The sequence below is a fragment of the Leiobunum rupestre genome, chromosome 6 (genome assembly GCF_980474605.1).
Source record: "Leiobunum rupestre chromosome 6, qqLeiRupe1.1.hap1, whole genome shotgun sequence".
NCBI lineage: Eukaryota > Metazoa > Arthropoda > Arachnida > Opiliones > Sclerosomatidae > Leiobunum > Leiobunum rupestre.
The window spans coordinates 58912212-58926476 of record NC_143389.1 but is presented as its reverse complement, the minus strand read 5'-3'; the positions used below and the strand labels follow the sequence as shown (position 1 = coordinate 58926476).

The 14265-nt window shown below is 37.2% G+C and overlaps 3 protein-coding genes and 1 long non-coding RNA gene across 10 annotated transcripts; 2 read left to right on the top strand and 2 right to left on the bottom strand.

Moving 5' to 3' along the window:
* The first annotated feature begins 920 nt into the window (after window positions 1–920).
* LOC149942835 (uncharacterized) lies at window positions 921–1692 on the top strand. Its single transcript, XM_090179522.1, has 3 exons — window positions 921–1240; window positions 1322–1622; window positions 1681–1692. The coding sequence occupies exons 1-3, from the start codon at window positions 921–923 to the stop codon at window positions 1690–1692; spliced, it is 633 nt and encodes a 210-aa protein (XP_090035648.1).
* LOC149942834 (uncharacterized) lies at window positions 1549–3760 on the top strand. The gene is made up of 9 exons (XM_090179521.1): window positions 1549–1655; window positions 1728–1915; window positions 2005–2169; window positions 2250–2442; window positions 2503–2608; window positions 2679–3166; window positions 3243–3362; window positions 3438–3557; window positions 3633–3760. Exons 2-9 carry the CDS (start codon window positions 1742–1744, stop codon window positions 3758–3760), a joined length of 1494 nt encoding a protein of 497 aa, XP_090035647.1. The 5' UTR covers window positions 1549–1655; window positions 1728–1741.
* A 2693-nt stretch (window positions 3761–6453) lies between these two features.
* LOC149942833 (uncharacterized) lies at window positions 6454–9119 on the bottom strand. 7 transcript variants are annotated; one of them, XR_016481200.1, is made up of 8 exons: window positions 8588–9119; window positions 8345–8489; window positions 8192–8279; window positions 7858–8115; window positions 7568–7790; window positions 7392–7508; window positions 7245–7331; window positions 6454–7187 (listed from the first exon to the last, which is right to left on the bottom strand). It is a non-coding gene; the product is annotated as an uncharacterized LOC149942833 (long non-coding RNA). The 7 variants fall into 7 exon arrangements; XR_016481204.1 differs by lacking the exon at window positions 8588–9119 and having other exon boundaries at window positions 7568–7678; window positions 7728–7790; window positions 8345–8542; XR_016481205.1 differs by lacking the exon at window positions 8588–9119 and having other exon boundaries at window positions 7568–7675; window positions 7728–7790; window positions 8345–8541.
* Window positions 9120–10773: 1654 nt separating this feature from the next.
* Window positions 10774–12474, bottom strand: LOC149942832 (tyrosyl-DNA phosphodiesterase 2-like). The gene is made up of 6 exons (XM_090177696.1): window positions 12195–12474; window positions 12020–12120; window positions 11705–11944; window positions 11439–11649; window positions 11205–11375; window positions 10774–11146 (listed from the first exon to the last, which is right to left on the bottom strand). Exons 1-6 carry the CDS (start codon window positions 12354–12356, stop codon window positions 10844–10846), a joined length of 1188 nt encoding a protein of 395 aa, XP_090033822.1. The 5' UTR covers window positions 12357–12474; the 3' UTR covers window positions 10774–10843.
* Window positions 12475–14265: the final 1791 nt, after the last annotated feature.

Below are 14265 nucleotides of genomic sequence, written 5' to 3'. Positions count from 1 at the left end.
GTAGCGGAATTAATAGAGAAATTGCTGAAAAATTTCAAACTTGTGACTATCAACTAATGCACATATTTTATGGGTTTATATTAACTCCATTTAAAAAGGATAATACCCATTGTATAATGATTTAAGGCTTGTATATAATTCTCTTCGCTATATTTTTACGACTATTATGAAATGACCGTCAGTAGCAGAGATGTAGACTCACTTTCTCTTTTTATTTCGTGCCCGCCCTATATGGGGATTGGGGGCGGGGCAAGAAATATTGCGTTTACTCAATAGTGGTACAATTAGATGGTTAGCTCCTGATATAATTATGCATAAATATGTTCACACAAAGTAAGCGTTATTTACATTTTTTAAAGCATTTCAATTTTTAATGGGCCTTGGCTGTATCACTCGTTGATTTCCAAAGACTAAGAGGAATTCGCCGAGAGTTATTAGTCTTAAGTGACATAATAATTTACGTTGTCAATGGTGAAACAGACTATTATTAAAAAAATGCATTAGGTAAATAGGTAGTGTCATACTTATGTTTATTATGTTACTTATGGTTGAAGTAAATATATTTAAAATTGGTGGGCAAGAGGGGGCCCCAAATTGTAGTGCCTACGTGGGAAAAAAACCCTGTCAAACTTTAAAATCTTATCTCCACTTGATTAATGGGCCGAAACTTGTAGGGCAATGGGAGAGTCCGGCTTCCTAGAATTTAGCCAATTTGCGCGAAATAGGTAAACTTCACTGTTAGCTCTGAAATAAAAAACGCCCACCTCCCCCAACAATTCGAGTGGTTAGCCAGTGGCTAGAGGGACAGCGCGTCAGCCCTCCAGAATAAAACCGAACGTTGTCCACTTGTTCCGCAAATAAATTGTATTATACACGTCTTGAAAATCTTTTCCAACGAGATTTTGCTTTCCAGAATAGTCATGGAAATTATTACAGGTGAACAAAAAGGCAGTCGCGTGTTTAAGCAGGATGGTTATTTGTATTTAAGAAATAAAAAAAAGCCCAATGGCTCCATTTACTTTCGGTGTTATTTCCAAACTAACACCGTATTAAAGTGCAAACAAACTGCAGTTTTGCGACCTGGTGCTGAGCGTTTGGAGATGTGTAATAACCATGGACACAATCACAACCCACCAGCAAGAAGAACCAAGAAAATGGAGTTCAAAGGTAAATTACGGACTTTAGCAGCCTCAAGTTTCGCCTCGTCTCAGAAGACAGTTTTCGACCGCCTTCGTATGGAGTAAGTAAATAATTTTCTTCCGAAAATCAGACAGTTTTGCAAAGACGATTTGAAAATGACAACGGTATATTTGATATTTAGACATGACGTCACCGACGTGACTTATACCAACATGAAAAGCATGATGGGTAGAGCAGCACGGGAAAGATTTCCGGTGAATCCCAACAGCGTTCAGGGTGCTGCAGAAAATATGGGTCCAAGAGGCATAGCTGAACACTTTTCTAGAGATTCTTGTGGGAACCCATTTTTCAGAGTGATGCTACCCCTTTTTCACACTCTGGTTTTTGTGTCTCAGTACATGGCGGACAATGTGATGCCAGAAGCAACGTCAATGTTTGTAGACGGCACATTTAAAGTTCCCAAACTCTTCAAACAGTTAGTTGTGATTCATTTGGCAGCCAACCGTACAAACTATGTAAGTTATATTTTACTTATTTTAGCAGAAGTACTGACAATAGGAACTTTAAATTGGTGCAGGTTTTCTCAGCCGTTTACGCGCTGATGACTGTAAAATCACAGCAGGCGTACAACGAACTCTTCCAGTACGTTTCACAAGAGTTTCCTGCACTATGTCCGACCGAAATAATGACTGATTATGAATTAGGCCTTCAAAACAGTCTCAGGCGTCATTTTCCCGCCGCCCAAATGAATGGGTGCTGGTTCCACTTTGCGCAGGTAAATAAAAGCACCTTATACATTTTACATTGATGTCGCAGTAATTTGTGTAGTAAATTTAAAACATCCATTTTTGTAAAATAAATTAGGCTATATATCGAAAAATCCAAACCATGCATTTGATAAATATCTACAAAGTTAACGGACCAGCTAGAGACGCATTGAAAATGATTATGGCGCTTCCTCTCTTACCAGCAGCACGGATTCAGGAAGGATTGGATATCATTAGATTTAGAATGGCAGCAATGGCCTATGTGCGTAGATAAATTATTCGACTTTTCGTAATATAATAGTAATGAGTATAACGGCTACAATAACGTAATTATTTATTTAGCTACCCAACACTAAGTTTGCAGCATTAAATGGACTTGCTCAGTATGTCCAAGACTACTGGATTAGAGTTGTAACGCCGGCGGTTATATCTGTCTGGAACTTACTGAGGAGGACCAATAATGATAATGGATCGTGGAATTCAAGATTTAACAGATTAGTGAACTATCAAAATATTGGAATTTGGAAATACATTGGTATAAATTAAAACCATATTGTCGGTTCTTAATATTAACCAGTAATTTTCTGTTCTTTAGATCATCTCCAATTAACGGAAGACTCTCAAAGACGAGACCACTCCGCCGCTCTTGAAGGGATGAAAATTCGATCGACACGTAATAAGCGTTACGTACAAAATGATAAGTAAGCAATATTTTGACTTAATTCTGCTTTTAAAGGGTGTCAATTATACAAACTGTAACAATTTTGGTAGCCGAATACGAGCTCTTACCGAAGAATTTCAGAGCGAACAAATCGACATCGTTCAATTCTTAGAGCGAGCAAAGCACTTTATATGCCCTGAGAATGACGAAGATGACCAAGATTTCGGAGACCCGCAAATTCCAGGCAACCAACCACCTCCATCTCCACCACCGTTTCCACCACCATCTCCACGACAGTCTCCACCAGCTTCTCCACGGTCTCCACGACCGTCGCAACAACCATCTCCACCCCCGTCTCCAGGACAGTCTCCACAAACGTCTCCACCAGTGGCGCCTCTGGTAGTAGCCCAACAACTACTACCACCATCACCACCACCACAACTACCAGCAGCAGCAGCAGCAGTTGCAGCTGCTATTGAGACGGTGCGCATGAGGGTAGTGCGCGATCCAAATTCACCCCTCGGAATGAGATTAGAGCTGGTCGAAGCTCCACGAAAAGACGCCGCCTACGCTCCAGCGGTTCTTGGAATGGTTAATGGTAAGCGTAAACTAGGGACGTAGATCTGTTTTTGCAAAGTTTTTTTCATTGACATATATTCAAAATTCCGCCACAGCGCTGCCAGGACAGTCAACCACCGTAAGACCCCGGCAGATCGTCGGCGTCCGCCATGGCCTCCAAGGACCCAACCGGTCACCGTCTTCGACCGCGACAAACGCCGCAACGATAGTGAATGGTAAGCGTAAACTAGGGACGTAGATCTGTTTATGCAAAGTTTTTTCATTGACATATATTCAAAATTCCGCCACAGCGCTGCCAGGACAGTCAACCACCGTAAGACCCCGGCAGATCGTCGGCGTCCGCTATGGCCTCCAAGGACCCATCCGGACACCGTCTTCGATCGCGACAAACGCCGCAACGATAGTGAATGGTAAGCGTAAACTTGAATTTGTGTGCCAAAAAACTTTTCATTGACATATATTATAAATGAGCGTTCTTGAATCAGTTGAAGGCATGTTAAGAGATTATGATCTTTACGACGGCCTAATGCCAATTGAAGCTGATCGTTCTGAGGAAGAACCTGTTGCAGCACTAATTCAGAATGTTCTTCTTGAAGCACAAGTAAAAAAATAAATATTGTACGGAAATATTCAAAATGTATTAAACCTTTTGGTTTTAGAACGATCAAAACGAATCTGAAGAGTGCAATATATGCTATGACAATATTGCCAGCACTAGAGCAATACCATGTAGCCATAAAGCATGTTACAGGTGCTTTTCTATGCTTCAAACAAAAAACCAATGTCCGTTTTGCCGTAGGGCAATAGATTATTTGATTGGCGTCTAGGTAATAAAATCCTGTTACTGTTTGTTTTGTAATCATAAAAAACCAGTGTTTTAAGAAGCAATGCATCTTCCCAGCCACATAAGCAATTATTTTTTATGTTGAATTATAGATCTTCAACCTCATTTCTCCGACTCCACCTGAATCTCTCGAGGCTTCATTCCTATGCCTTCTCAGTGGTGCCATTTTAGGGGACAAATTTTTAGAAAAAATCTTATAGAAAACATGCGTTTTTGTGCTATTACACCCAAAAATAAAAGTTTTTTTCAGTGACATACAGCGCTGCCAGGACAGTCAACCACCGTAAGGCCCCGGCAGTTCATTAAAGTTCGCCATGGCCTCCAAGGACCCATCCGGACACCGTTTTCGACCGCGGCAAACGCCGCAACGATAGTGAATGGAAAGCGTAAACTACTGACGTAGATCTGTTTTTGCCCAGTTTTTTTTGACGTTTTTTCCAAATTCCGCTACAGCGCTGCCAGGACAGTCAACCACCGTAAGGCCCCGGCAATTCATCAACGTTCGCCATGGCCTCCAAGGACCCATCCGGACACCGTCTTCGACCGCGGCAAACCCCGCAACGATAGGGAATGGAAAGCGTAAACTAGGGACGTAGATCTGTTTTTGCCAAGTTTTTTTTGACGTTTTTTAAAAAATAATTATTGTACGGAAATATTCAAAATGTATTAAACCTTTTGGTTTTAGAACGATCAAAATGAATCTGAAGAGTGCAATATATGCTATGACAATATTACCAGCACTAGTGCAATACCATGTAGCCATAAAGCATGTTACAGGTGCTTTTCTATGCTTCAAACAAAAAACCAATGTCCGTTTTGCCGTAGGACAATAGATTATTTGATTGGCGTCTAGGTAATAAAATCCTGTTACTTTTTGTTTTGTAATCATGAAAACCAGTGTTTTAAGAAGCAATGCATCTTCCCAGCCACATAAGCAATTCTTTTTTGTGTTGAATTATAGATCTTCAACCTCATTTCTCCGACTCCACCTGAATCCATTGAATTGGGAAAAATACTGCTAGAATTACAATCACGATTTCGGTTGCCATGGTTACGCGGGACCTGTTCTGAGAAGACTACGAAATTTATCTTTATAATTAGGCGGTAGTGCCATCTATATTTTGTAAAGTTATATGGTTGAAAATAAATAATTATTAGCTAACTCACTGTAACTTGTGTTAAAAAGGATCGTGTTGACAGAATAAAATTGTTTTAAATAACTTCAAAGGTTTGTTTGTTACGATAAATCATACATTTCAATTTCGCGTCAGATTCGCCCAAAAATTCAATTGCCATATAATGACCACCACCAGAGAAAGAAGCCGCCACGGTAGAACGATCGATAAAATTGATAAAGTTTCCTTATTGAAATAAATTGGTCCCGCGTCAGCCAGATTTAGTTGTACCTCTATTTATTCCCAACTCAATGCCTGAATCATAGTGTATTTTTCTCTACTAACCTTGTGCCTGAATCTCTCGAGGCTTCATTCCTATGCCTTCTCAGTGGTGCCATTTTAGGAGACAATTTTTTAGAAAAAATCTTATAGAAAACATGCGTTTTTGTGCTATTACACCCAAAAATAAAAAAATAATATATGTATTTCAAAACCAATTAGACTCATGCTTATTGCAATTTCAAATTTGTCTGCGATTTTTCAGAAACAAGTAATGACTTAAATGGATCTTAAGGACAATTGAAGAAATAAATCATTAAACAATTGATATTCGAACTTACCCGTCTATATTAAAAACATCCCGCTCAATAGTTTAGAATTTTCCCGACCAACAAATCCTACTACGCAGAGAAATGGAAAGTCGGAGTAATGGGAAGTCGGAGTAATGGGAAGTCGGGGTAATGGGAAACGTAAAGTCGGAGAAACGAATCAGCACCCTCGTGAAGGGGGATAGCAGCGCGGAACAAACCATAGATATAGGTCTAGATAAAATATTTCAAGGGGAGTGAATACGGAGGTGACAGCTAGCAGAAACGCGTAATTTCTGCAGGCTATCCTTATAACGATAAGTTAAGTTAGAAAGAAACCACCTATGGACTGTGAGAAGGATGATAAAATACGCGAAAAAGTAGATTAGTCCATAATTAAAAGGGATAATATATCTAAATCCTAAACAAATCTACTTTTTCGCGTATTTTATTATCCTTATAACGCGCTATCTATTGGTAAGAAAGCTCGTGCTATCGTCACGAGAGTCATTGTCTCAGTGATTGTCTCCTGCATAGACATAGGAACTATACTTATACCTAGACGGAGTATTGCAGATTCTGAAGGCACTAGCTTTTTGTGCCCGGTTTTCAGTCCCACGCGCGTCTCATGTGTGATATGGACAAAATTCCGTGGCGCCACCAAATCGTTTGGTGGAGAATGGAGAAACTATAAAAGCGGAAAATTCTAATGCTGGACGCAAAAACGTATTTGCTTACCGAGACTTGTAAAAATTGTTTAATTTTCGAAAATAAAGTTAGTTTTTGGTAAAATACAACGCGAAATAAAATATTTTACGTAAATTTAAACTTCAAACAATTGAAAATGGTACAAACTTGTGTGGCTTCCAATCGTCAAAGTCGGTCACCAAAGGAAAAAATACCATTTCACAAGTATTTCTGGTTTTTATCATAACAATTTCAGGTCTTTGTTTAAAACCTTGTATTGTCCATTTTTCACAATAAAGATTACCTCAATCTAACCTAAACTTGTGCTCAAAATATCTTAAGGCAATAAATCGATTGAACTTAATACCCGGAAAGTATAACTTTGTTTGTGGAAAACACTTTAAAGAATCAGATTATCATATTGGCAAAAACGCGAAAGATCTCACGCGGAAAATTCTTAAGGAAGACTCAATTCCTTCGGTTTTTGCAAGGGGAAAAAGTGATCTAACATTCACCTTAAAAAGTTATCAAGGAAATTGAACAACATTTAATGTAAATATTTAGAAATTCGAATGGGCATATATTGCCATCCTTCAGAGGTATCAAGAATATGAAGGATTAACGTTGGCTAACAAATTATCAAAATTTCATATACAGTTTAAAACTCAAAAAATGAAAGTCAACTTGGCCGCACAAACAGTTAGCAGTTCTGTGGCAAAAAGCATAGAATTTTTGAAAGAGGCTGGTGATCCAGTGTTTCAAAGAAGCGGGCCAACATCTAAATTTATATCAAAAATTGATCGGTATCTACAAAAAAACAATTTTTAAGCAACTTTTCTCAACAATTTTGACACCGTATCTTACCTCACTGTCCCTTGCAGTTTGTTTGAGGTATTGAACTCTCGAAATCCATGGGCTAAAGGTTACAAGGCACCAATTCGGCTTTCCAACCTTGAAATAACCAAATGTTACATAATGGAGACAAAATAACTTCTATTCAATTTAACAGACCTGGAAGGCAACTTGATTTTTTAAAGCCAAAGAAAGACAGCCATTATTGGTTTTGGTGTCACAATTCACAGTGTTTTGGACATTGGAGAGAAGTACATTGTTCCCCCTGATGGACCACTGAAGTATATTTTTTAAAATACCAGATTTTGCAAACAATTGTTTATTTTTTAAGGTACCTTTTAACTTAAAAACTTTCGCAGGACCATTTAGAGTTATAGTTTAAGTTTTTAACACAATTCGTCAGCGAGGAGGTTGGAACAACAATCCTACTTGTAGAAACTTCACTGCTGCATACAAAAACACGTTGGCCACTTAATTGCTTTGGACAACACTCACGTTCCAAATTTGTGCATGGTGCCAGTTCCAACCAACGAACTTAGAGTTATTAAAGAAGAATCTCTAGAGGAAGAAATGGATGACTTTATTATGTTTCTTACTGATGAAACATCAACATCCAACATCTTACGAGAAAACATAATCCGTTATATGGCTGGTTTTGTTGTAAAGAAATTACAAAAAGAATTAAAATCCGAAACATGTTTACACGCTTTAGACGAAAGGCATTCCTCACTATCAAGTCATAGCTATGTAAAGGGGGATCCAACCAAACTTCTTCTCCTTTTAAAGGACAATGGTGGATTATGTCATCCGACAGCTAGTGTTCTCAAGATTTGTAGCTTGACCGAGAAGGCAGTGAGATACTTTGGATCAATTCAAACTGTGGCTAAAAACATTGACTTAAAAATAGAATGTTTGGTTCTGCGCCAGTTAGTAACGGACAATATTTTTCCAACTCTTACTGAACACATGTTTGATGACGAACTTGGATCACAACACCACGTTAATGTTTTGATGAAAAAGATTATCAAAATATACGTTAACATAAGGCTGAGGAAAATAAGCAGAGACATAAACAATCAAATGAAGAAAGAAGCTATTCGAAAAAGACTCACCAAGCTAATACTTTTTCAAGGGCAATAAGAGTTCTTTAATCCTTTATCAGTGTGTGTAGAATCCCTTCCACAATTATACCTCCCTTTTACATCCTTTGATTGCAATGTCAATAGCCAAATACTCAGACACTGTTTATTTTTATTCCTATTATCATGTATTTCTGCTATTATTTATATTAATATTGAAACTAATATATTCATAAGTATTACATTAACAGATAAATATCATTAATATTTACTCACATTTCATTATATAATTTGGAAATTAATTGGTACATTCCTCCATACTTCCTTTGTTTACATCTTACAGCTGACTTACTTTTTTTAGTATAGTCAAGGCTATAGCCTAGGTATAGTTAGCCGCGCGTAGACGCCGTAGGCGGCGCCACGTAATTTTGTCCATATCACGCATAAGAAAGCGCCATTGCTCAAAACCGGCCTCAATTTCGTAGATCCAGCAGTTTGTCTAGGTATAAGTATAGTTCCTATGTCTATGGTCTCCTGCTTAAAAATTATACTAAAAGTCACCAACAGATGGTGCCTAAAGACTACGGCCTGCGGAAAGGTCAAGCACTTAGTACTAAAATGCTAAGAGAGCTCGCGCTCTTGGTCACGTGCCTTCCTCGGTGTCTGCTAGGTGTCAATTCCGTATTTTAGGTTAGGCTTAGACCTTGGAGTAGAAAAGTTGACTGGAGGGGAAATTCCCATATCGGTAGCATTGAGTCTCTTCCCCCATCAATTCGGACTAAGCCCTCCCAGCATGCACTGCGTTTTTGGTAGGGGCCCACGATTTACCTTACTCTAGCGACAAAAAAGAGAGTTATTTCCAAGGGTGTTGTGAATATTTGATCTTGATTTTATAGAACCAAGGCCGAACAAACCGTTAAAGGTTTGAACTCAGAGGTTTGAATGACAAATTTGTAACAATCAAAATCATGTTTTAAAGACGGTATTATATAGTTTAGCCATTGACAGTTAGAATTGTTCATAATGAAAAAGTACTGCTGTTATAAAAATTGCAAATGTGATTCAATTAATAATTTTAATTTATAAAAGAGAAAAAAACTTGTTAGGCCTTGGTTTATATTACAATATTAGATAATAGAACAAAATTTACCTTCATTTTTTTTAATAATTTTTGAAAATTTGATATATGTGTGATCATGTTGGTATCCAAAAAATTTAAACTAAAACAATCCATTATAAAAAAGAACTAATACAATCGGAAATAAAAAATTCATTCTAAACTACTCCAAGCTTCAAAACTAAAGCATGGCGAATATTTACAATTTTATTTCAATAAAAACCCGAATGAGGGCGACACTAAGGTGCCCCTACCGCGGAGCAAAGGATTCTGGGTAACTTTGAGCTTACAGACTTCCCACCCTCTTTTCCAAGCCAGTCAACTTTTCTACTCCAAGCTTAGACGCCCCGAAATTTATCTAGACCTTTATATACATTTCTTATATCTATGGAACAAACCCTCAGATTTCATTGGGCCTCTACTAATTTTCTATCTATAGAGCCATAGGGCTGCAACCGATGGAGCCCGATTTTTCTGAGGTCACGTGCTGGAAAAGGGTAAACGCTTCGTAACAAAACCGTCAATGGGAAAGCTTTCAGTATTCGAATCTAGGGTACGAGTTTAAATTATCTTTGGTTAAAATAACATATTATTTAAAGGAAAAGTTGCCGGTCTGGTCCTTTAGTCTAAAATGTAGCGTAATATTTTATTAATTTTTTGAAAATTAGCTATGGAGTGAGCCTTAAACGCCAAATGTTTTATCTTTAAGCCTGGTTTACGAGCTGTTTGTCCACCCTAAGTGTTCGTTGTTTGTTATATGGCAATTTAAATTCTAGATGGGGGGCAATTCGCGACCGAAAACTATCGCTACGCCCCCTTTAGTTCGCCATTGAAACCTAGATAGGTACGTGAGACTAATACACACAAATCCTTAGGATTGTGTGTAAAAAACAAATACTCTATTAGTTTAGAGAGCAGCTTATTCGAATAATCGGGTACCCGAATTTTTGGTACTCGGTAATCAACGAGTATTCTCCAATTACTTATTCGAGGTCGAGTTCGAGTATTCGATTTCAAAAAATGCCGAGTACTCGCACAGCCCTAGAATTCTTCGTATTAAAACCGGTTAAAAGTTAAAACACGCTATTCTAATGAAGCAAACGACGTGCACTGGTCATGGTCCAGTTTATTTATTCTAGGCTAGGGGGGGTCACCGGTCACCTGTCCACTTTCAAAAAAAAAATATTTTCCCACCCTGCAACCAGCTTTCATCCATTTGGAAATATATTGTGACACCCCAAAATACGAACCTTCCGCCGCCACTGTAAGAGATGCAGTATAAACTTTTCATTATTTAGGTGTAATTAGATTAGGCAGTTAGAAGCATTCCACAAGTCCAAAACAATTACAGATTTGTTAGAAAATAAATTTTTATTACAAAAGAAACAATACTGTAAATTGTATTGGATTATCAACTACTTCTTAAATGATTTTCCATCTAATGAAAAGAAACATAATAAACCCCAATGGTCTGATGGGAATGTTGTGTACGGAGTTAAGCGGGATAAGCCAATTAACCCAAAAAATGTGCTTCTAATTGGGGCTTTGTCAGCAGTCTTGTAATAAATCCTATCAAATCTCATTCTTGGCTTAAAACTCCCGGGCATTATAGTGTTATCATTACGCATCGTGTCCCAAGTGTAGGCACATTCTTTTCTTTCTCCGCAAGATATCCAAGCGTCCCTCACTCCTTTAGGAATCCCACCAAGTTCAGATAGCTGAAACATTTAAAACAAAAATAAAATTGCTATATATTCGCAAACTCAACGGCTGTACTTCTCTGTCCCTTAGATTTAAGTCACCAGCTAAAATGACATTCAAATCCGAAGAGCATTCTGTTATTTTTTGGAAGGCTGAACGTAATTGGTTTTTCCGTTCATCAGAGTGGCTTCCACCACTTTCCATATGTGAATTCATGAAGAGAACCTCACTACCTCCAATATTTGCCTTAAAAAAATGCAACGTTAATTAAGTTGTGAAAAGGGAATTAGGTTTATATTATAAAATTACTTTGAATAATAACAAATTTCTTCCCATTGATGAATCTGGGAAATCTTCCACAGAATGTAATTGGTATTGAACAGTGTTGGGGTTGTAAGCCAAACCTGTATAATACTCTCTATCTCCTCCGAATAAGAACTTGTAATTTTTTAAGTTACTCCTTAGGTATTCTTCTGATTTGGGAATTACTTCTTGGAAGAATATTACATCAGCTTTTACTCTTAAAGAAATCACATTAATTTTTGTGATAAAAGGTACTTGTTTAGAAAAGTTACTCTTTAACGTAGTCCGTAACAGCTTTGGTTCGAATTTGTAAATTTTTTGCATCAAGGCCATCAATATTCCAAGTGATAAATTTGAAGACCTCTGGAAATTCTGCTCCAACGTCAGTTGCATTAGCTGAGGTTGAATTTCCCAGTGATTTAGTATTTGAAGTCGTTGGTTTATCTTGACTTCTCAAAGAAGAATTACGTAGCACAGCAGTAGCGGCTGCTGCTATACTTTCCTGACTGCCACTTTTTAATAAATTATTGAAATTTACAAAATGATTATTACAATTTTTCAATAGCTATCAGTAAGAATTAACCAACTCAACGACTAGAACAACTTCAACTTCATTTCCATCAGTGCTTTTTAACTCCTTCACTTTACTACCTCCTAAGCGATCTTCGAAAAAATCATTGACAGATCTCTAATGGTGTTATTATAGTAACAATTCAATAATGACAACGTTTTTAGGCTGATAATTAGTAAGATATAACTTACTTCTAAATCCCACTTTCTATCTTGAAGATAGAACTGAGCACAAGCTTCATCTGTATTTGTGATAGAAGCAAAATCTTTGCTTAATTTATCGCAAATTTGCACGTCTGGAATATCATCATCGTCTTCTTCTAATTCAACTTCTTTTTCAATCGCAGAACTCATTTCAAAACGTAATAAAACCTGTTAACTACAAGATTCGATATTTCTTTCCACCCAAGTCATGAATCACGAGACGATAAATTTAAAAACTGTTCGTTTAAACACGGCCAACTTCGATCACGCGTACCGCGCTGCGCGCTTTAGCGGCCCCGCAACAGGCTTGGAAATAAGTGGTGGTCACTGGGTCAAAGACCAGTTTATTAATTGCTCGGACCAGTTTTTTTATTCAAAAGCTTGGGGTTCACTGGTCCAGTGTCCAGTTTAGTAATTCAAAAGTATCTACCGTATTATTAACCAACTGGTCTACGTGACAACTTAAATAATTCATGAGTTGGGAGTCACTGGCCAAATAGACCAGTTTAGAAATAAACCTTATTTCCAAGCCTGCCTCGCAATCGCCTCGCATCTAATGTTAATTTGCGTGTATGAATAATCCCGATAGGGGAGCTACATACGACCAAAAACCTACTATCATCAAAGGCGGGGAATACAAGCGAAATCACGGAAAAATGCTTTTTCTTCGGTTTTCCACTTTCCTATTTAGAAAAAATAAGGTATAGTATGTTAAACTATCATTTCGCAATATATTTATGTATAATTCATAATTTAAAATAATATTACCTTATAAATATTAAATGAAGAAAAAGAGACGCGTTTTTTACGCGAAGGCGCCAAATTAGAATACATAGTTTTGAAGGCTGTAGAGGTGTTTAAAGCGTTTTGATGCGTAAATAATGTCTCTCTTAAACTTTATAAATCTTTAATAATTACAAATCTTTATTAATAGTATATATAAATAACAAATTCACGAGTTTATAACCGTTCTTAGGTAGTATTTTCTGTAAATCTAATTAGTTTTAAGAGTAAGAATCTTAAAAACTAAAAGATGTTTAGGTACATCTCGGTACATCTTTGGAACTAAATAGGTAAAAGATAGAAATATTCATCATAATGTCTTCGTGTTGCGTACCATCAAACCATGTAAATAGAAAAGACCTACCTTTTCACGAGTTTACTAGCGAAGAAAGCCTTAGAAGTTTATGGTTAAAAAACATTAGTCGGGATGATTTTATACCAAAAGATACACACAAGGTCTGCAGCCTGCATTTCAAGGAGGATGATTTCTGTTCAGGTTTGTACCTTTATTATGGAAAACATTTTCAGTCAGATAAAATTACAAACCGTCCCTTACAAAATATACAATATAATTCTAGGCTTATAATATATTTCAACTTAATATTATTTAATTAAAAATGTTAAAATAATATATTTACCCTGAAGTTACATTGAATCTTCTTTTCACTATTTGTTTTATTCATTTATTTAGTTATTTACATGTGTTTCAAGTATTACGCAATAATACTATGCTGCTGGCAGCATCTAGAGGAAGTTCTTGGTTTCTGTCATAGAGATAGAAAAGAAATAGAGGCACTATTGTATCTGGCGAAGTTGACCGCGAGTGCCGACCCCCTTTTCGCCAATGTAGGAAGCCATGAGATGGGCAGATTACGTGGCGCCATCGATGCGTGGTGAAATGAAATACATTATGCCTTTTGGAAAATCAATTGTCATTTGATGTAAAAAAAGGAAGGATAGATGGCGTTGCAAATTCTGCCCATCTCCGCTTTCAAACACGCGTGGGGGGGGATGAATTTTTCCGGTCAAAAACATGAGTGCCTTCTAATATTTCAACAAGCACTATATAAATAGTAACTTATGAGTCCTGGCTGTCGGAAATATTACTTCTTGGCAATTTCTGGGAAGATGTTTTATTTAAGCGCCTATTACGAAATTTGCATTTAATTTAAAAATTACATTAAGCCTTGGCCGAGTTGTCTCGCCTGTAGTTATAAAATTAAAAGGCTGTGTCTATTTTGGCCTGTTTTTCCGGCTAAATTAGCTTGTCGTCAAA